This window comes from Schistocerca americana, unplaced genomic scaffold (genome assembly GCF_021461395.2).
Source record: "Schistocerca americana isolate TAMUIC-IGC-003095 unplaced genomic scaffold, iqSchAmer2.1 HiC_scaffold_117, whole genome shotgun sequence".
NCBI classification, from domain to species: Eukaryota; Metazoa; Arthropoda; class Insecta; order Orthoptera; family Acrididae; genus Schistocerca; species Schistocerca americana.
In genome coordinates this window covers 328,555-350,513 of record NW_025725231.1, presented here as the reverse complement: position 1 = coordinate 350,513, position 21,959 = coordinate 328,555, and the positions used below count along the sequence as shown (strand labels likewise).

The 21,959-nt window shown below is 43.1% G+C and overlaps 1 protein-coding gene across 1 annotated transcript in view; it reads right to left on the bottom strand.

The window, feature by feature from the left end:
• Window positions 1-1,159: 1,159 nt before the first annotated feature.
• The window catches only part of LOC124562657 (ankyrin-3-like), an 82,014-nt gene continuing 61,214 nt past the window's right edge, over window positions 1,160-21,959 (bottom strand). The window contains exons 3-4 of the mRNA XM_047130946.1: window positions 21,694-21,840; window positions 1,160-1,560 (exon numbers count right to left, since the gene is read on the bottom strand). Coding sequence (XP_046986902.1) covers window positions 1,170-1,560; window positions 21,694-21,840 — 538 coding nt within the window. The 3' untranslated portion in view covers window positions 1,160-1,169. The remainder of the gene's footprint in view (window positions 1,561-21,693; window positions 21,841-21,959) is intronic.

Here is a 21,959-nt window from a genome sequence, read left to right as displayed (position 1 = left end):
CAGAGCCTGAAGTATTCATCAATGCCGTGGAGGTCACTCACCAAGTCAATACTGTCTCCTGGCGCCGCTGCTTCCTCACAGAGAATGTTAAGGAGCTCCCGTGTGTAACGCCGCCACATGAGGGCCACAGAAGCTCTTGTTCAGAATGCAGTCTGCCACTTCCGTCACATGCACACATGGGGACACCAAGTCTAATTCTATCACAGCAGAGGGGGGAATGAATGTTCCAAATGTGGTCTGCTTTCAAAACATCTACAGAGACGCAAAAGTGTACTTTTTGAAAGTCATGTATATTTCCACTACTGGCTGCATGTCTCACGCGATTGAGTATAATTCCCTGAGATATGGTAGTGTGCTCTGTAAGAGCAGCAAGCGAGGTGTGTGGGAGAGAAGTGATTTGAGGTGGATCTTCAATTGCCTTTATTTGAAGGTGAGCTGGCAAGAAGGCTGCAGATGGTGTGAGCATGAAGTGGTGTGAGCACTGCTACAAATGTGACATTACAGTTAAACACGAAAAGTACCAAGTGCTTGTGCAGTGCACGCACAGAACTGAATTCAGTGAGAAATCTGAAGTGAAGATACATTCTAACTGAACAGCTTATATGGCAGTAATTTGAGTATGGCGCAGTTTGCAGTGATTTAATGTAGCAACATAGACACTGCTAGCAAATAGTTTGCAGTAATTAGGTAATGTAGCGGACTGGTGGGAAGAAGTGACGTTACTGCGGCTGGGCGACGTGTTACACAACAACCGGTATTCTCGCATTTGTCTCTTGGAAGAGATTGGGTGTTAACGTTTCGAAATACAGGCGGTTGTGAGAGACGTCGGCTGTATGCTTGCAAGCTGTTTGAATATTGTATGTGGGACGAGAAACGCAAGACAGAGAGGGAGATAGAAGTGAAGTTTATGAATGATGGAGTATTTGTCAATTGTTGCTGAGCTTTTGCAGAAATTGTTTGTGAAATGTTTTACAGAGTGAAATCTCAAAAGGAAGGTTTGTCACATTGGTTTACAGATATCTCCTGTTGTTGCAGTAGTTGTGGTGTTACTGGAGTAATTGTGTGGACTGCGAAAGGTAGAAATGAATAGAGAAAGCGATCTTTTTCTCAATTTTTTATTTTAATGTTATGTACAATGAAGTACATGTCATTTCCTCTTGTGGCACGTATTAATGCTCCGTTAGCATCTCGACGAGCTGCTGCCGCTTTAGCTGCCTGGCGTAGTCCAGGGGGGTCCTCCCGTCATTATTCCTTGCCCCCCTGTCGGCTCCGGCCTGCAGCAATGCAGCCGCCACTTCTGCGTGGCCATTCCGTGTCGCGAAGTGCAGCGGCGTCAGCCCCCACCGAGACCTGGCGTTGGGGTCGGACGCCGCAGAGAGCAGCAGCCGCACCACAGCCGCGTGGCCTCTCAGTGCAGCGCAGTGCAGGGCGGTCCACTCGTCCACCTCGACCCTCGTCCGCACGTCCGCCCCAGCCGTGAGCAACAGCCGCACCTCCTCCACCGCCCCCTCCACAGCCGCCTCTATCAGCCTCCTGCCTCGCTCTGCATCAGAAAGGCTCCTGCACAAAACATCGACACACTTACTCTCTACTATCGAGACACACACACACCAAATGAAAAACTGTAAAAGCCGCAAAACTGCCAACAATTCGGAATACACTTCTTCCGAGCGACAAGTCACAAATCTATAAATCTCGCTTCTGCGATACGGGTTAACCAGCGTATTACAGACAGATCCACAGCACTAGCCCATAATCAAAAACTTCACCTATCTCCCATTAAAAATAGGTGCACTCCATCTCTTAAATTCATTTGGCACATTCCCTCATAATTCACTCGACAGATCCGCCTCCTTTCACCTCGGCATGCAGTTGCTGCCCAATCCTTCATCTACATTCAAACACACCCCAAAACTACCTTCTCTGGGTACCAATTCCTTCTGTCACTTAGGAAGAAAACACTAGAAACTAAACGCATCTGTAAGTACTGAAATACTACTTCCTCATCAGACAGCTAAGTGATTCAGACCAGTAACATGGAAATTTTCTGACATACCGACGAAAAATATAAAAGTCACTGCTTCGTACACAATAAGTTGGTCGACATCTTTCAAATACAACAAGGGCACCAGGTGGACTCTCCCTGACACACACACACACACACACACACACACACACACACACACACACACAACCCGCTTCATACTAATCGTCACATGTGCTCATATAATCACGCATGCAACAAGAGATACATTGACTGGAACATTCATCTCCATCTACTTACACACTTTGAAACCCACCATATGGTCTGTGGCAGAGGGTATCCTGCACAACTACTATAATCAGTCATGTTAACTTTGTTTAACTTTTTGCAATTTTTGAAAATTCTGGACACAAACTAAGTTACAGACCACTACAGGCAGCGTAACACTTTACATTTATAGTTAAGAAGGTCTTCGGAACTGTAAACGTACACCAACTATGTTGCTCTCGAGTAAAATTTATGTTTCAGTAGTACTAGAAACACTTAACCGTAACTTTAGACCAGTCTCAAAAAAGTACCGTATTTCCTGTATCTAATGCTATGCATAAATTAGATCATGCCAGAAAGAAATCAGGTGTTTGTAAGAAATAGAAACACATAGTGTTACTTGATTATTGCATGTTCACTTACAAATATCAAAATACTCGTATAGATCTAGCATTGCTGAACTTGAACCAATGTCGCGAGAACCTGTCCCCACAGTTGAAGGCTAATCCCAAGCGAGAGACCAGTAAGAAGCTTCAAAGACAATTGAAATACTAACTAGAAACTACAGAGGCAATAAAACTGGTGCATTTAGTACAAAATAATCAATGTAAGTGGAGCAGCAACCATATGAAACAAAAGTAATAACTGGTACATATAAAAAGTTCTCAACTGACTGCAGTCATCTGCTTTTTCCGTTCCGCTCCCAAGTAGAGCGAGGGAGAAACGACTGCCTGTGTGCCTCTGTACGAGCGACAATGCCTCTCACCCTATCTTCGCGCCCATTGTGTCAAGTAGAACTGTTCTGCAGTCAGCGTCAAAAAACAGTTCTCTAAATTTTCTCAACAGATTTCCTCGAAAAGAATTTCGCCTCCCCTCCAGTGATTCCGATTCGAGTTCCTGAAGCTTCCGCACAATACCTCTGCGCCACTCGAGACTACCGGCAGCAAATCTAGCAGCTCAGCTCTCAGTCCTATAGCTGTCTTCCTTTAATTCTACCTGTTGCCGATACAAAACACTCGAGCAGTACTCGAGAATAGGTCGCACCAGCGGCCTACGTGCAGCCTCTTCTACAGGCCAACCACACTTTCCTAAAATTTCGACCTCCCGCCTTCCCTACCGCAGTCCTCTCACGCTCGTCCCATTTCGTATCACTTTGCGAACTCTCGCTCAGACATTTAAGCGACGCCTCTGTGTCTAGCGGAACACCTCAACACTACGTGTCTGTTTTTCCCACTCACCTGCATCAACTTACGTTTCTCTACATTTACAGCTGGCTGCCATTCGTCACACCAACTAGAAATTTTGTCCAACTCGCCTTGTGTCCTTGTACGCTCACTCAACGACGACATCTTACTGTACACTAGGGGACAGTCAGCAAACAGCCGCAGATACCTGTCCACCAGACCATTTATGTATACAGACAGTAACAGCGGTCCCAACATCCTTTTCTGCAGCACTCCTGCCTCTGGCGAACGCTCGCCACTGAGGACAACATACTGGGTTCCGTCACTTAAGAGCTGAGGTCCACTCGCATACATGGGAACCTATTCCACACGTTTCTATCTTCTTCGACAGTCGACAGTAATCCACCGTCTGAAATGCTCTGTGGACATGTACCAATATGTTATTCAGAGATGATCGATTAGCGCACCACATCACAGGAAAATCTGCACAATGCAAAGAATTCCGATCTTTGGGGTAAAAATGGCTCAGTCACCTCTATTGCAATCACGGATTGTATTAAAGAGTCGGAACAGAAAGAACTGGGGGCTAATGTTGCCTGTCGCAATAAAAGGATTGTAGTTTACACAAAAGTCAGCCTTACTGCTATTGGACGCATCAGAAAGGCACCCAAAAATAAACCACGCGGTTTGCCAGAACCACCAAGGAACACCACTAACAAATTTGCAGTATAAATCCATCATTGCAAGCAGCTTCTCAAAATCGGTAATTTGATCAACCATAGGGACTTTTGTATGGCTAAAAAATGGTGCTGACATTACACAAATTAGTTGTTGCCGTAAAAACAAAAAAATTATTTTCCTTGGAAGAAAGCTAATTAGTGTAAGACACTGCATGAAATGCGATTTACTTGCAACAGACCTCTAAGTAAAGGAAACATCCCTCTAGAGAGAAGTGATGACTGACTGGCGATGCAGATACTTGATACAAGTCAGGAAATTAACAGAACTCTTTTATGTCGACGAAACTTGGGTGGTGAACCAACGACATTCCTCTTAGAAGACGATGACAGGATCGTGACGTTGGCACCAAAATGGACAATATGATAGTGCAAGCAACAGCGGTGAATGTTGAATCCAATACTTGGTTTATTTATTAGTCTACATCAATGTCGTATTCACCAAGATATTTCCCATTACATATTATACATTTATTCCAGTGGTTCTTACAATGCTTAAAACTATTCCGAAACAATCCTTACAGTAGCGTTTAGTTCTCTCAGATGTGCAGTTTGAATCTCATCTCTTATGTAAAAGACAGCTCTTTAAGCTTTGTCTTTATTTTTGAGAACAAAATGTCACATGGAGCAAACGTGGGGCCAAGGACATCACTACAGCATTGTTTGTAGCCAAACATGCACAATCATGCAATTAACTATGGGGAGGTGCATTATCGCAGTGCAGAAACAATGAATTGTTCCGCCACAAAACCGGACACCTTTCTGTGTTGCTTCAAGCCATCGGGGTTCAGCTGGTGAGAAGTTCTGCCTACTGGCCGTTTCATCTTGGGACAAGGAGTCGTGGTGCACTGTACTGTCAAAACCAAAGATTACCGTCAGACACACAACATTCACATTTCAGTGGTCTTGCCATCTGTCACCGAGACGATTGAGTGGTGGTTTACGCATCGTTTGGTTTAACTCTCAGTTCGTCTTCTATTATGACCTTCTCGCCATGCTAATCTTCTTCGAAAGGTTTATACCGGCCGTAAACACCTATTTCACTCTTAGTATACTCACCAAAAGCAGTATATGATATTTCTAAAACCATGATGCATTTTAATTGGTTCTCATAGCAAATTTTAATACAAATGCGGTAATCCATTTTTACAGTAAACAAATAATCGCTGATACTCTTAAAATACCAGTAAGCTTTCTAACACCTGACAACACACTAAATAACCGATACGCATAACGTTGTACACACAATGACAAAAAGGAAGTAGGAATCTGAGTAATAAAACGCGTGAAATGGCGAGTTTCCCCGTTACTTCTGAGCACTACTCGTATCACAAGAATGGTTACGCTTCAATCCACCCAATCAAGGGGAACTTTTACCTCTTAGAGGAAACACAATGGAAGAGCAAGTCTTCAGTTGTCCGGTATAATTACAGCACATTTCGTTTATAATCGCTTCGGAATATAATCCATACATTTAGGAGGGAATTGTAGATGAAAATGCATTCAGATGAACAGGCATTCGGTTGTGACGTATATTCGTAATAGATGTAGCAACCCTGGCTTTTGATTTCTGTTCCTGTGTTGATGTAATTTACTCCACAATGTTGTGTTTCGGGAGATGGCTATCGTCTGCTGTCTCGCAGTGGTGCCAACTCATTTACCTAAAAATGAACGCTGCCCGGATGGGTCTGCTCAGTGCGTCGCCACAGATTTAAGGCGCGCGCCGCGGAATCGCCGGCACGGCATTTCGGAACCGAGGCATATAGGAAAAGCAGGCAGGCCATTCCGGCCCCAAGCGAGTAAAAAACTCGCAGACGCCCTCGCGTGCCTTGACGTCACGGAGAGGAGAGGAGGCAGCAGTGCCGTTCATTCAGCTTTGAGACAGCCACGAGCAAGGGTCGCTGTAACTGTGCCGTGGCACATTGCATTAATCGTGCTCGAACGACTACGGACGTTACTTATCACATTTTTCCCAAGGATGAGCACTTGCGACGTGAATGGATGGTTCGATGCAAACGCAAGGACAAAGTGAATGTGAAACCTGCACGTGTGTGGTCAGCTCACTATCGGCCAAAGGTTATGAACGGGATTTGAGAAATGAGCTTCTAGGGTTACCTTCAAGGAAGAAGTTATTACCAGCAGCAATCCCCTGCATAAATATTCCGAACTGGCGTGGACAAGAAATTGCGGAAAGCGGTGATGCAAACGCAAGGGTAAGACGTCTGCACATACATAACACTTTCAATAATTGAAACTGAAAAATTACCGTAATACAAACGAATTCACATAAATGCAACGCTTTTTGACGCATTACTACACTCCTGGAAATGGAAAAAAGAACACATTGACACCGGTGTGTCAGACCAACCATACTTGCTCCGGACACTGCGAGAGGGCTGTACAAGCAATGATCACACGCACGGCACAGCGGACACACCAGGAACCGCGGTGTTGGGCGTCGAATGGCGCTAGCTGCGCAGCATTTGTGCACCGCCGCCGTCAGTGTCAGCCAGTTTACCGTGGCATACGGAGCTCCATCGCAGTCTTTAACACTGGTAGCATGCCGCGACAGCGTGGACGTGAACCGTATGTGCAGTTGACGGACTTTGAGCGAGGGCGTATAGTGGGCATGCGGGAGGCCGGGTGGACGTACCGCCGAATTGCTCAACACGTGGGGCGTGAGGTCTCCACAGTACATCGATGTTGTCGCCAGTGGTCGGCGGAAGGTGCACGTGCCCGTCGACCTGGGACCGGACCGCAGCGACGCACGGATGCACGCCAAGACCGTAGGATCCTACGCAGTGCCGTAGGGGACCGCACCGCCACTTCCCAGCAAATTAGGGACACTGTTGCTCCTGGGGTATCGGCGAGGACCATTCGCAACCGTCTCCATGAAGCTGGGCTACGGTCCCGCACACCGTTAGGCCGTCTTCCGCTCACGCCCCAACATCGTGCAGCCCGCCTCCAGTGGTGTCGCGACAGGCGTGAATGGAGGGACGAATGGAGACGTGTCGTCTTCAGCGATGAGAGTCGCTTCTGCCTTGGTGCCAATGATGGTCGTATGCGTGTTTGGCGCCGTGCAGGTGAGCGCCACAATCAGGACTGCATACGACCGAGGCACACAGGGCCAACACCCGGCATCATGGTGTGGGGAGCGATCTCCTACACTGGCCGTACACCACTGGTGATCGTCGAGGGGACACTGAATAGTGCACGGTACATCCAAACCGTCATCGAACCCATCGTTCTACCATTCCTAGACCGGCAAGGGAACTTGCTGTTCCAACAGGACAATGCACGTCCGCATGTATCCCGTGCCACCCAACGTGCTCTAGAAGGTGTAAGTCAACTACCCTGGCCAGCAAGATCTCCGGATCTGTCCCCCATTGAGCATGTTTGGGACTGGATGAAGCGTCGTCTCACGCGGTCTGCACGTCCAGCACGAACGCTGGTCCAACTGAGGCGCCAGGTGGAAATGGCATGGCAAGCCGTTCCACAGGACTACATCCAGCATCTCTACGATCGTCTCCATGGGAGAACAGCAGCCTGCATTGCTGCGAAAGGTGGATATACACTGTACTAGTGCCTACATTGTGCATGCTCTGTTGCCTGTGTCTATGTGCCTGTGGTTCTGTCAGTGTGATCATGTGATGTATCTGACCCCAGGAATGTGTCAATAAAGTTTCCCCTTCCTGGGACAATGAATTCACGGTGTTCTTATTTCAATTTCCAGGAGTGTATATTGCTGTACGGGAGTGAATGACTCGCTATGTTGTACAGGCAATAAATAATGTTGCTCAAGTGTATTTGCTTTTCCTCCTGGATATAATAGCTACATTTGTCTTAGAAATAGCCGTTTTTTTAAGTATTCTCGATATGTTGACTATTTTAAAGCTAGTATATAATTCAAATGACAAAATCAGCATATTTCGCGTAATTTGTTTACCTTTACTTCTGTAAGAACAGCTGACGCTAACCAGTTGACTTCGTAGCGTAGTGGTACGGTTTCTGACTCCCATGTTGGAGGTTATACCTCTATTTCTTCTTAAACTTTTATTTTTACATTTTATCAAATTAAGCTATTGTAGTCGCTTATGCCACTGATATTTCACCGCTTTTGTCAATTTAGCTGATTTTTAGTGAGAAATTAATGCAGTTGCATAGTACTTAGTAAATAATTTTAGGAATAGTAGGCATACTCGGTAAATAATTTTAGGAATAATAAAATTAAATTTATGCTTTAGAGTTCTGGAAGACGTGCACAACGCTGTGGAGCAAGAAGTTTGCAAAAGCTATCTTTGACAGCTTTAGAAACTGTGTCACCGAAAGAAAGTCGACCCAACCGCATGTACAGACTGCGTTCATGAACCCACTGAAGTAGTCAATAAGGATTTTGGAATTAAGGAACTGAGGGCCGAGATTGAACTTTTAAACAACTGAATGCACAGAAAGAAGAGGCACTAAGAAAATGTGATGCAGGCTTACGAAGTAAAACGAGTGATCTCCGACGTGTTCTTTCGTTGAAGCGGGCAGAAAAGTCATCTGACGCGAAAGAAAAACTCAAATTGCACAAAAGTGTAAATAGTGTATTGTCAAATTGTTTTACACGGGCGCAAATAAGATGTCTACTAAACGAAAATGAAAGGGTAAAGTGGAATTCAGAGGACATAGCCCATTCATTAACTTTAAGAGGTCTGTCACCTAAAGCATACACTTATTTGCGAAAGCGAAAAATTCGTTTGCCGTGCAGGGCAACCCTTCAGAAATGGACGAAGGAATTTAAACGCAGACCGGGTATTCTTGAAGATATCCTGTGTTTATTGAAAGCCAAGTCACACACTTTTACTACTCGAGAGAGAGAGACTAGCTGTTCTGACATTTCACGTAATCAATGTTGATGGCCGCATATGTTACGATTCGTCTGAAGACGTAGTAGTCGGACCACATTCCAATGTACAAGTTTGCATGGTACGAGGGTTGTGTGAGCAGTGGAAACAACCAGTTTACTATGATTTCGACACTGTGATGACCAGTAATTTGCTTCAGAGCATCATTAAGGCAGTTGAGGAATCAGGAATCGGTGTTGTTGCTGTGACGTGTGATATGCACGGAAAAAATTTGGAAGGAACTGTCTGTCGATACAGAGAGAACTTATTTCGTAAATCAAGCAGACGACACCACGAGTGTATGGGTTTTCTTCGATGTACCACACCTGTTAAAAGTTATTACGGAACCGTTTCTTGGATACAGGCATTACGCTACCTGATGGGTCCAAAATATCTCGGACAGCTATACAGGAACTTTTAAAGCATCAGAAGAGTGACTTAACGATAACACACCACATTACTGAAGCGCACTTAAACGTAACTCGACAAGCAAGGTACAATGTACAGATGGCAGTGCGACTAATTTCACGACAAACAGCTCAGGCTTTGAAGTATGTTCTTCATAAAGACGTTGAAAGTAATTTTATTGAACTCGTTAACGACGACTTTGATGTCTTGAACTCTAGAGTTCCAAAATATGAATGCTCATCCCTCCGTAGTGGGTTTGGAATCCATCTCTCAATTTGAGAAAATACTTTGAACAGATTCTTAGATATCTGTCCAGCAATGCGCGTTGGTGACAAAGAATGTAGCCTTTCCAAAAAGGTTTTATAGCTTCAATAAAATCTCCCTTTGGTCTTTTCGAAAGTCTGAAAAGTATGAAAGTAAGCTATATATTAACTTGTAGGCTGAATTCAAGATTGCCTGGAAAGCTTTTTTTCTAGGGTACGAGGATTAGGTATCTTTCATAACAATCCTACACCTTTTGAAAGAAGGAACAGGATACGTCTCCTTATACTGATGGATAACGCAAGTGATATTTCTCTCTCTGGGAAGACCCCATGTAAGGTGTCAGGCAAATCCAACACCTTCCATGAAAACCCTGACATGATAAGCAAATCCAGTAGTATGTCACATAGCTCCGAATAAATCGTGACTATCAACTCTGAGACATGGCTGCTGTTACCCTTGACGCTGCATCACAAAATGGCTCTGAGCACTACGCGACTTAACTTCTGAGGTCATCAGTCGCCTAGAACTTACAACTAAGTATACCTAACTAACCTAAGGACCCCACACACATCCATGCCCGAGGCAGGATTCGCACCTGCGACCGTAGCAGTCGCTCGGCTCCACACTGTAGCGCCTAGAACCGCACGGCCACTCCGGCCGGCGCTGCGTCACAGACAGGACCACCTGTGATGGTGTACTCAACGACGAACCTGGGTGCACGAATGGCAAAACGTCATTTTTTCGGATGACTCCGGGGTTGGTTACACGTCTGTCACCTCTTGTTCGCATTGACGGCACTTTCAACAGTGGACATTACATTTCAGACCCGTGGCTATACCCTTCATTCAATCCACGCGAAACCCTACATTTCAGCAGGTTATTGCATGACCGCATGTTGCAGGTCTTGTACGGGCCTTTCTGGGTACAGAAAATGTTAGACTGCTGCCCTGGCCAGCACATTCTCCAGATCTCTCACCAATTGAAAACGTCTCGTCATTGGTGGGCGAGCAACTGGCATGTTACAATACGCCAGTCACTACTCTTTATGAACTGTGGTATCGTGTTGAAGCTGCACGGGCGGCTGTACCTGTACACGCCATCCCAACTCTGACTCAATGCCCAGGCGTATCAAGGCCGTTATTACGGCCAGAGGTGGTTGTTCTGGCTACTGATTTCTCTGAATCTATGCACCCAAATTGAGTGAAAATGTAATCACATGTCAGTTCTAGTATAATATATTTGTCCAATGAATAACCGTTTATTATCTGCATTTCTTCTTGGTGTAGCAGTTTTAATGGTCAGTAGTGTATCTTCTAACAGAAATCGTAGGGTCAGTATTGCCTCATATATTCCTAGACATCTACAAAATCCAAACTGATATTCTCCGACATCAGCTTCTACGAGTTTTTCCATTATTCTGCAAGGAGCTCATGTTAATACTTTGCAACCCAGTGACTTAACTGGTATTTCATTAGTGCTCACACGTCAGCAACTGCTTTCTTTGGAACTGAAATCTCATATTATTCTTGAAATGTGAGGGTATTTCGCCTCCCTCATACATCTTGCACACTAGATGGGAGATTTGTGTCATACCAGATGGGAGAGTTTTGCCATACCTTGCTCTCCCAAAACTGTCAGTAGCTCTGAAGGAATGCTGTCTACTACCAGGTTCTTGAGGTCATCGGTCCCCAGACTTACACACTACTTTAACTAACATGCTAAGAACAACACACACACACACACACACACACACACACACACACACACAAACACACATATACACACCTTCTAGACAGTCCTTAGCCATTTTGCACTTCTCGTCATTAATTTTTTAAACATTCATATTTCCTTTTGCCTGCTTTATTTGCTGAATTTTTATAGTTTCTTCTTTTAACAGTTGAACTCAGTATCTCTTGCATTAACCAAGGATTTCTATTTGGCCCTGTTTTTACCTATTTGATCTTTTTCTACCTTCTCTGAAAGCTACCGATTCATCCCCCAAAACTTTCTTCTTTGTTTTTCACTGTCCTAGTTTGTTATTGTGTGTGCTGTAGGTCCATTGCTTCCTCCTCTAACTGTAAGTTTCTCACTTTTTTCGTTGTAACATAACCTGTTGTGTTTGCATCCCAAACATTTCCCCTCTTCTTACCTTTCCAAGTCTTGCATCTCATCCTGGCGTTCTATTTTTTTCTGCTTTGTTTCACATTCTTTACGCAGCATACTGATTTTGATATCAGCATGTGCTGCATAATTAATACTATTATCCTGGACACTAAGTATACAATTCGACACTATCAATGATGTTTTTAGTGTGCATGTAGCACATGTCGGTGTGTGTCATCTTATATTGAGCGTTTTTAAATGTTTTTTACTTGTAAGTATGTACTTCCTGTGCCAAATTACGTGTTATTACCCGCATCATTTGTATGCACGAAAATTGAAAAATTTCTGTTTGTTGCTTGCTCCTTATATAATTTCAACACTAATTCTCTGTGTCTTCCATGACTGCCAGTGGAAATATGTGTGCTTCTGTTGCCTGTCTGAGGTGCAGGAGGGTTTTAAATGTTCAGTGGATTCCAAAGTCGATATCTGCAGCTGATTATCTTTGTCAATCAAAGCAGGAAGTACTTTAATCTCTATACAGGAGGGAATCAACATCTACATCTACATGGTTACTCTGCAATTCACACTGAAGTGCCTGGCAGAGGGTTCAATGAACCTGTTTCATACTCTTTCTCTACCATTCCACTCTCAAATGGCGCGTAGGAAAAAGGAACACCTCAATCTTTCCATTGGAGCTCTGATTTCTCCTATTTAATTATGTTGATCATTTCGCCCTACATAGGTGGATGTCAAGACAATATTTTCCATCGTAAGAGAAAGCTGGCAATTGAAATTTCGTAAACAGATCTCGTCGCAAAGAAAACCGTCTGTTTCAGTGACTGCCACACCAACTCGCGTATCATATCAGTGACACTCTCACCCATATTATGCGATAACAGGAAACGAACTGCCCTTCTTTGCACTTTTTAGCTGTCCTCCGCCAACCGTACCTGGTAAGGATCCCACACCGTGCAGCAATATTCCAGCAGAGGACGTACAAGTGTAATGTAGGCTCTCTTTGGTAGGTTTGTCGCACCTTCTAAGTTTCTGCCAACAAAGCGCAGTCTTTGTTTCGCCTTCCCCACAATATTATCTGTGTGATCTTTCCAATTTAAGTTGCTCGTAATTGTAATTCCTAGGTATTTAGTCGAATTGACAGCCCTTAAATTTTTGCGATTTATCGTATACCCAAAATTTAGCAGATTTCTCTTAGTACCCATGTCGATGACCTCGCACTTTTCTTTGTTTGGTGCCAATTGCCACTTCTCGCATCATACAGAAACTCTCTCTAGATCATTTTGTGATTGGAATTGATCGTCTGATGATTTTACTAGACGGTAAATTACAGCGTCATCTGCAAACAATATAAGGGGGCAGCTCAGATTATCACCTAGACCGTTTACGTAAATCAGGAACAGCAGAGGGCCTACGACACTACCTTGCGGAACGCCGTATATGACTTCTATTCTACTCGATGATTTGCCGTCTATCAGTATGAATTGTGACATCTCTGCCAGGAAATCAAGAATCCAGTCACACAATAGAGACGATACTTCATACGTATCAAATTTGATTAATACTGGATGTATACGTGGACAAGGAAAAAAATTGCCGGATTTTTCCCGGATTTCCCGCTTAAAAATACACTTTCTCCCGCATGAAAACACTTTTTCCGTCTTAAGTGACAGTATATTTTCCCTCGGAAGTGCAAAACTTATCAGTCCTTTGAATGGTTATGGTTTTGGACATGGGCGTAGAATTTCCTGGCACTTTAGAAAACGAAACTCAGGGAAAAAAGACAAATTTTGGAAATATCTTTGATGTGCAGCAACATGTGCGTTGTGTATCTTCGTATTACGACAGCACACAATGGAATTCCACCAAACACCGCATTTTACTTTCCGAATCACTGAAATCGAGATTGCGATGCGCTTTTGTAAGCCAGTCACAGCTCATGTCACGTGATCTCGCCAGCTCATGACAGCGAGTATTCAGAGCATAGGACGCGTGATGTAGTCAGCCAATAGCAACATCCCTGCTAAGCAGCGGTAACACACGAGTTAATGGCTTACATTAATATACATAGTGTTGCTACATGAAAAGCAAAGCTTCCACATATAATATTGGTCACTAAGGTTAATAAGCTGCAAGAGAAGCTAATCTTTCGATATAATGTTGATTTTTTGCGCATGTTACACTTTAAGAGACATCACACAAATGTGGCAGTAAAATATTTAATGACATAAATGTCTGACCTCCAGGGTTCGAAATTCTTCTACATGGCTTGTCATCAAAGAGTTGATTTTTAAATGGAGTCAAACACACTGTGATTTAAGAATTTCATGGAACATCCTCGCGCATAGTGCAACTTACGTTAAAGGATATTTACTTTGAAAGTAACGCTTTTCAAACCAGCATTCGCAATATTTTTTCCACGACCTGCTGGAAACAGGTTGGTTCCAGCAGCTGCCGGAGAGCGCCAGGTAAGAGCCGCCCCGCGCTTGCGCAGCTAACATGACGTAGGAAGCCCGTATGTACGTACGTGTAAAACATTGAAAGATCTTACATTACGTTGTAAAAGCAGTAAGACGTCCCAGGGTACTCCAAGAGATCAGAACTTCGTGAACCATACTAAAATGTGCACATTTAAACTGCAACTTAAAGCGCACATTCGTATGTCCAGATTCAGATGTAAATTTTCTTGGAGTACCAGTACTGTATTATCTCATGTTTGGTTCTTTATTATGGCATACTGCTGTACGTGCTAGAAGATGAAAACTTGCACTTGAAATGCAGCAAACAGTTGAAACTAGGCAGTACTGTGGAATTAAAAATTTCGTTTCAAATACATTGGATGCCTCTGCGGAAAAGGTTAATAAAATCCCAATTTCTTTAGCAAACAGACAAAAATAACTTCATTGTTCTGCAAGGCGATTAGTGATTGACTGTCAGAAAGGTCGAAACAAAATACAATCTGAAACTAATAACGTATATCAGCCTTCGGTAATTATGTGAATGTATTTAGATTCACTTGATACCTCCTGGCCAAAGATATCCGCTTTGCTTTCATTTGACGCGAGAGTAAACGAAGGAGAAACAGCAAAATCACTGAACGTTAACACGGGTCACGTGGAGACTGCCCACTATAATTCAGGCTTCTCTGTGCATCAGCCTCGGATCTACGATATTTGCGAACCTGGTCAACACTAAAAAAATCGAATTTTCAAAAGTCCCCTATGTGCATCTTGTAAAACACATCATTATGAAGAATTTGAAACAAAAACATACGTGTTCGAGAAAATATAAGACAAGTTATTTCGTCTTAAGTGTGCCAAAGTGCAGTGCCGCGCCTCTTCGTACAGCATTCTCCTATCGCACGTCACTGTATTTCGCTCTGTGGAATTGAAACGTGTATATTTTGTAAGCGATGACATCAAACTTTATTCGGAACAGTGGAAGTTGAAATGTCCTGTGGTGCCTCTCCTGCTCCCAGTCAGCCAGTTTGACAGCCTGCCCCTCTTTATTTTTTAAAAAAACTCGCCATTAATAGCGGATGGGATTATTTGTGATCGGGAGAACAAGAACTCTTCAGAAAATTTGGACTCTTTATTGCCTAATATCTAATAACTTCCTGTTGTGTGTGACAAAGTAAAATTTAGGATACATAAAACCAATATAGACAAGAGACAAGCAAGAAAGTACACATTTCAGTACTTATATCCTAGCATTTTTTCTCTCTAATCTTGCTACAGCTTTAAATGGCGTGCTTTGCTTTCTGCGCAAGAATCTATTACCTCACCAAAGTTCATCAAACTTTTTGCTGCATGAAAAATCGAAATTTCGTTATCTAATACTGAAAAAGCTGTTAATACAAATAATACCCAAGACTGGTGTGGTTTCTGGATTTGTGTGATATACCCGTTTATTCTGCTTCCTCGTTCTAACAATCTTGTCATCACCCATTCTGTGGATATTCCTGCCACTGTCAAAATTTGTTCGCCGATCTACTTCAGTAACCCTGCCAGAATCACCGGTTTGGTTACCCCGCGATTGTTCTGCCATTAGGCGTTATTACAAACTCGTACAAAACGTTTTCTGCGTCACTTCCGAATCAGAACTTAAGCGGCTGCTAGCCGGGGGCTGTACAACTGGTCCTTACTAGTGTAGCGGTCTGGCCAGAAAGTTTATGTCAAAATTTCATTTTCTTGGATACAACGAGAAGATAATACGTAATCTCATCCACTTGTTATTCCTGCAGTCTTTTATTTCCATTCTGGTAGACTGAATCTATGGATTTCGCTACTAATTATAACAAAGCTGATCATTCGAAAACCCAATCAAACAAATCATCAGACAGCGACTGGCATTCATCCGTTCGGCTTTACTCCGCCCCATCCCCTTTTGTCTGCAGAAAGTTTATTTTCTAGATGCGATTAGGATTCTCCTGACAGACATCACGTACACTACGCACGCATTCAAAAATCAACTTATGATCCATTCAGAAATGAACTTAAAATGTGTTCAGAAACCAACAAGGATGCGTTTCAAAATCATATAAATGATCGATAGATCAACGTGCGCTGGATGCTAGGCGCTTTGTGAAACAAGTTTTTTTCCTTGAGAATATGAATCTGGCGCCCCCTTTTCCCGGTACCATCTGGCTGCTTGCTGCGACTGCTTGCTCAGCGGAGAGCCACATTCCTGTAGCCAGAAGCGGGAGAATATGCTTCTCAAACGCGACTCAACTGCGCATGCGCATGAGCTCGCTCGTAACTGCTAACACGAATGTAATGTAAACAGTTGTGACTTCACGGTCATCGGAGGGAATTTGTTGTTACGAAGTATTGCACAGTCTTCCCAAAGCCTTTGACACGTTTTGCTGTTGGCAGACGCTTGCATGAGGACTGACTGTGTGTCGTCGTCGTATATGGCGCATTTCGTTTGCATTTTAAGTTATTTTGGTTTCTTTCTCTCGTTAAGTTTCATTGTTGCAATATTATTCTGCAGTTGCGGGATACAGTAATATCATTTGTTAGAGTAACGGTTCTTGCCAGTCAAAATTACAAAAATTTAACTGAAAACTAAAACAATGAAAAATTCCCCGAATTCTAAAAAATTCCCGGGTTTTTCCTGGTTTTCTCCCGGATGAAAAAGTTCCCGGGTTTTTCCCAGATCTCTCGGTTGTCCCGGGTCGTATACACCCTGTAGAAGATGAAAACGTGCCCTTGAAATGCAGCGAACAGTTGAAACTAGCCAATAGTGTGGAATTGAACACTTTGTTTCAAACAAACTGGCTGCCTCAGCGGAAAAGATCAATAAAAGCCGAATTACTTCAGCAAAGCGACAAAAGTAACTTCATTGTTCTGTAAGATAATTAATGCTTGACTGTCAGAAAGGTGGAAATTGTATTAAAATCTGGAACTAATGACACATTTTAATCTTCCATAATTGTGTCAATGTATTTTAATTCACTTGATATCTCCCAGCCACAGAAACCACTCTCATTCATTTGACATGACAGCAGTGAACGAAGAGGAAACAGCAAAGTCACTAAATGTGAACACAGATCACCCCCCCCCCCTCCCCACTACAAGTCAACCTGATCTGCGCATCAACCCTGGATCTATGATATTTCGTACCGGGGCAATACTAGACGGTTAGATGGTGGCGCGCCCCCCCCCCCCTCTCACCCCCTCCCTCGAGCGCTTCAGATAGGGCGTCAAAAAAAACTTTTCAGAAAATGGTCATGTTGTAGAGCACTTCTTCCTGAAGAGTCCTATGCATAAAACATCTAACTTCGAGGAAATTTAAGACGCGTTATTTGGTCTTAAGTGTGCTGAAGTGCAGTGCCACGCCTCTTCACACAGCGTTCTCTTACTGCACTGCACGTCACTGCACTTCGCACTGTGGGACTCAAATGTGTATTTTGTAACGGATGCCATCGAAGTACATTCAGGACAGCGGAAATTAAAATGTCCTTTGTTTTTTAAACAAAAGAACCTCGCAATTAATACTGGATGGAATTATTTGTAACCGGAAGAAGAACTCTTCAGAAAATTTGGATCCTTTATTGCCTAATAGCTAATAACTTTCTGTTCGGTGACATAAAATGAAGTATAGGATACACAAAACCAGGTAAGACAAGAGACAAACAAGACAGTACATATTTCTTCAATCCTTGCGTTCTTTTCTCACTAATCTTGCTCTAGCTTTACATGCCGTGCTTTCCTTTCTGCGAAAGAATCTGTTACCTCATCAAAATTCGTCAAATGTTTTGCTACGTGAAAAATCTAAATGTCGTTGTCTAGTACTCGAAAAGCTTTTAATACAAATAGTACTAAAGACTGGCGTGGTTTCTCGATCTCACTACGTCTATAGTCACTGTTTGCAGGACGAAACAAAATAGGCCTTTCTAATATTGCAGCAGCTGTAACACACCAAACAAGCGAGATTGTTTTGGTAATAATGGTCATTTTTATAATATGGCAGAATATAACTCTGCCAAGTAATAATATGAAATGCCTGTATGGCCTACTGCAAGCAAAAGGCTTTATGTTAGGAAATAGCTTCATGTTTCATTCGTAAGCTCCAGTTTCTTAAGCATGAGATCGAAAAGTAGAAAAGTAGTAGTACGAAATTTTTGAATAAATCTGGAACCGCCCCGTTTCTTCTCCTTCCTCGTTCTAAGAAAATCTTCTTATCCGCAATTCTGTAACTACTCCTATCATTGTCAAAGCTCATTCTCCAGTAAACTCTAACTAACTCTGCCAGAATCACCGGTTTAGTAATTATCCAGCGATTATTCTCCGGTTAGGCGTTATTACGTGGTCGTACAATGCGTTTTCTGCGCTACTCCCAGAATGGAACTTAAGCGGCTGCTAACCAGGAAATGTACAACTTGCCCTCTCTAGTGTAGCGACCTGGTCAAAAACTTTCTGTCAAACTTTCATTTTCTTTGATACAGCGACAAGATAATACGTTAATATTTTGTATCTGTTATTCCTGTTGGTCGTTCATTTCCACTCTGGTAGTCTGAATCTATGGACGTAGCTATAAGCTCATCATCTGCATACCAGTCAGTCACACACACACACACACACACACACACACACACACACACACACACACACACACTACATTCACTCGTGCGGCTTTATTCCGCTCACCTCGTGTAGCCTCGTCCCCTTTTGTCTGCAGGAAAGTTTATTTCCAGATGCGACGAGGATTCCCCTGGCAGGTACATCACGTACACTATGCACGCATTCAAAAATCAACTTATGATTCATTCATAAATCAACTTAGAATATGATCAAAGATGTTCAGAAAGCAACAGGGATGAGCTTCAAACTCTTTTGAATAATCGATAGACCAATGTGCTCTAGACGCTAGGTGCTTTGTGAAACAAGGTTATTTTTCCTCAACAATACGAATTTGCCCCCCCCCCCCCCGTTGCCACCGAAACTGCCGCCTGGTTCACATGCTCCGGTTTGCTGCGTACACAACCAACAGCGACATTCCTGTTTCCAGAAGCGGGAGAAGGTACCACTCAGACGCGACTAAACTGCGCATGCGCGTGATTCCTCTCGTAACTGCTTAAATGAATCTAATGTAAACAGTTGTGACTTAACGCTCATCGGAGGTAATTTGTTGTTACGAAGTACTGCACTGTCTTCCTACAGCCTTTCACACATTTTGCTGTTGGCAGACACTTGTATGAGCAGTGTGTGTTTTTTTGTATATATATGAACCATTTCCTTTGCAATTTAAATTTAATTCCCTCGTTCATATTTTGTTGCTGCAGTATTATTCTGCAGTAGCGGTATTCAGTAATGTCCTTTGTTAGAGTATCGGTTATTACCAGTCAAAATGACAAAAAATTAACTGAAAACTAAATCAATGAAAAACTCCCGGGATTCTAGAAAATTCCCTTGTTTTTCCCGGTTTTCTTGCGGATGAAAAAATTCCTGGGGCTTTCCCGGATCTTCCGGGCCGTATACACCATGTAATAGTCTCTTGTTAAGAATGGTATCAAAATCCTTCTGGAAATCTAGGAATATGGAATCAATCTTAGATCCCTTGTCGACAGCACTCATTACTTCATGGGAATAAAGAGCCAGCTGTGTTGCACAAGAACGATATTTTCTGAATCCGTGTTGGTTATGTATCAATAAGTCATTTTCTTCAAAGTGAGTCATAATGTTCGAGTACAGTATATTCTCCAAAATCCTACTGCAAATTGAGGTCAGTAATATGCGTCTGTAATTCAATAGGTTACTCCTATTTCCTTTCTTGAGTGTTGGTGTGACCTGTGCTACTTTCCAGTCTTTAGGAACAGACCTTTCGCCAAGTGAACGGTTGTATATGATTGCTAAGAAAGGCACTATTGTGTCTGCATACTCTGAAAGGAACCTGATTCGTGTTCCATCTGGGCCAGAAGACTTGCCTTTCTTAAGTGATTTGAGTTGCTTCACGACACCTAAAATATGTACTTTTATGTCACTCATGCTAACAGCTGTTCTGGTTTCGAATTCTTGAATAGTTACTTTGTCTTTTTTCGTGAAGGAATTAAGGAAAACTGTATTTAGTAGCTCCAGTTTAGTGGCACCATCATCATTGTGGAAACTCTGCTGTTGGTTTTATATATGTATATATATTCAGTAGGACCAACTTTCTTTGCCCACATCGGTTGCTCATTTCTAAAAATAAAAGTTATCTATACCATGGAATTATACAAAACTTCTCCTCGGTGAATCAAATCCACTACTCATCACACCTGGTGACCTCCATCATCCATCGAATACAGGAGTTTGTTTACGAGTGACGAGCCATACAGTGCTGTACGCATCTTCACTCAGCCACACCCACTGGATTTCCCACTTCTCCAGAGCAGGTACCTCAACCATTAGACCAGCTGAGTGCGTTTGCTGGCGTAACTGGAATTGCCATTGTGGATGATGTTTTTTACCCATGGTTTGCATTTTTTACCCATGGTTTGCAAACACTACCGCCAGAGATTCTCATGTACATCCTCTGAAGTAGGACAACATCCACTGATTCGATTTCCCTCTTGCTACTTTTCCCACAAGTTCCCCGGGATAAACTCTAGTGCAAGTGTCGATGAGAAGCTGAGTCAGAAGTGGAGGTGTACTCAGGCAGCCGACTGCTCAAGGAGACTGCCTGCAATAAGCAGCAGATCTGGGTTCCTGTTACAGTGCGGCACCGATTTTCAATACTCACTACAGATGTAACTGACCAGGGAACCATTTAAGGAATATTCGAATTACATTTTAAGACATACCCAAAACAAGCTGTATCCTCATTACTGTACTAAATATTAACTTTTTGTCATTATTACCTCTATTTCTATTTACCTTATTTTCGCCATTTCTTCCTGAGTGTCTTCAATAACTTATATCTACAACCATTCACATAAGTTTTGTTGATTGGAATTGTGTGAAAAATCCCGTTTCCACACCCATTTAATTCAGAATCAATTTGTAAGACACACAATCATCACTAAAAACAAAATCTAGATTCAACACATCAATATATAAAGAATCTTTGGGAATGGGTGTGATTTGTATGGGACGCTTCCTACGTAACTACAGTTGAGTGACTCTGAACTGAACATAATTCTCACGGCAAATACAGAGAACGAGAAACCTTCTGCATATGTGCTCAATCTTCAAAATATCATAGCCAAAAAAGTGAGAAAGGAGTAATGTTTAATGGCAACTGTAACCTCTATCCAAAAACTGAAGGAATCTGTATTTTATTTTATTTACTGTATTGGCTGGTTACTGCCAAAATAAGCAGTACTGTGAGGATAAGACTTGGGCACGTGTGATAACACAACTCACCGGAAGCGAGAGACGGCTGCGTCATCAGGTGGAGGGGTGTGTCGGGCAGACGTGGGAGGCGCAGCTGCAGCAGGAGTCCGGCTGTGGCCGCTGTGGGGTTGACTGTCAGAGTTGGGGGTGGACCCGCCCCTTGTGGCGGTCGGCGAGCTGCACAGAGAAACACTGTGTGGGTGGGCGTGTTCACACAGGGACTCACTGCAGGCGGTACAGCTGAGGGACTGTCCACCAGGGCAACGGAACACTCACAAGGGAACCTCCACATCACA